Here is a 1,356-nt window from a genome sequence, read left to right on the forward strand (position 1 = left end):
ATGAGACAGACACGAATGGGGTTATAAAAATGTCATCCATCAAATGTTGCCTGAAGAATCTACTGCCTGACCTAGCCACAGTATTGGGGAAGTCAGAGTCTGGTGCCTGAGGAGGGCAGTTCCCCTTCCTGTGGGGCTGCTCCAGTACTACCCTGTCATGGGGAGTTCCTGCCTCCAGAGGCCACACCCTATGTCTCCTGTCCCTCCAGTCAGTCTCTGTTGTTCTGCCCCTGAGCACAGTTGCAGCCTACTGGAGGAGATGCCATGACCTTCACCTTCACAGCCCTGCTCTGTCTGGGTGAGATGTGGAAATGGGGAGGAGATACCGTCGTCTAGAAATGATGCTGCCCCACAGCTCAGCACTGGCCCATCAGGAAAGCCCTGGGTCACAGGGGGTTCTGAAGAGGGGAGGACCTGCTCAAGCCTCAGAGACAAACTTCTCACAGGGAACTCTCTTCCAGGACTGACTCTGGACCTCAGGACCCCAGTGCTGACAGGTGAGTGGCTGTCTGCAGATGTCCTGACCTGCAATTCTCATCATCCCCAGGAGCCCTGCCTGGGCAGTGAGGATGGAAACAAAACACATGCGCTGGGTGGATGGAGGGGTTGGGAATGGGGTTGCAATCTTAGGATGGCTGTCCTGAGTCCTAGCTGCTCTTTTCTTGCAGAGACCCTTCCTAAGCCTGTCCTCAGAGCACAGCCACACTCTGTGGTCTCCAAGCAGAATAAGGTGACCCTCTTGTGTGAGGGAGCCATAAGAGCTGAAGAGTATAGATTTTATAAAAAGGCATACCAAAATATATGGCACACAAAGATTTCACAGAACCCTAAGAACAAGAATGAATTCTCAATCTCAAAATTAGACTATCACCACGCAGGGCGATATCGCTGTCAATATCGGACCCTTAATGGATGGTCAGAGTACAGTGACTCCCTGGAGCTGGTGGTGACAGGTGAGAGGACAGTCTGTTCAGTAAGTATGCCCACCCCCTCACAACTGGGGAACATAATGAGACTATCGACGACATTTAACTGATTCTTTCTTTTCTCCTAGGATTCTACAGTAAACCCAGGCTATCAGCCCAGCCCAGTCCTGAGGTGACTGAAGGACGGACGGTCACCCTCCAGTGTGATTCATGGCAGGCATATGACTGCTTCATTCTGACTAAGGAAGGACCACAGCAGCTGTCCCGGACACTGGACTCACAGTGTAGCACCTATACTGGGCAGTACCAGGCCCAGTTCTCTGTGGGCCCTGTGACCTCCAGTCAAAGATGGACATTCAGATGCTACAGCTTTAACAGGAACAGCCCTCAGGTGTGGTCAGAACCTAGTGACCCCCTGGAGCTCCTGGTC

At 52.3% G+C, this 1,356-nt stretch overlaps 1 protein-coding gene across 1 annotated transcript in view; it reads left to right on the forward strand.

Annotated features, from left to right (window-relative positions):
- Positions 1-143: 143 nt before the first annotated feature.
- The window catches only part of LOC126496072 (leukocyte immunoglobulin-like receptor subfamily B member 3), a 10,864-nt gene continuing 9,651 nt past the window's right edge, over positions 144-1,356 (forward strand). The window contains exons 1-4 of the mRNA XM_050133648.1: positions 144-298; positions 462-497; positions 669-953; positions 1,055-1,354. Coding sequence (XP_049989605.1) covers positions 265-298; positions 462-497; positions 669-953; positions 1,055-1,354 — 655 coding nt within the window. The 5' untranslated portion in view covers positions 144-264. The remainder of the gene's footprint in view (positions 299-461; positions 498-668; positions 954-1,054; positions 1,355-1,356) is intronic.

Source organism: Alexandromys fortis, unplaced genomic scaffold (genome assembly GCF_014885135.2).
Source record: "Alexandromys fortis isolate MF-2015 unplaced genomic scaffold, M_Fortis_MF-2015_v1.1 scaffold_1059, whole genome shotgun sequence".
NCBI classification, from domain to species: Eukaryota; Metazoa; Chordata; class Mammalia; order Rodentia; family Cricetidae; genus Alexandromys; species Alexandromys fortis.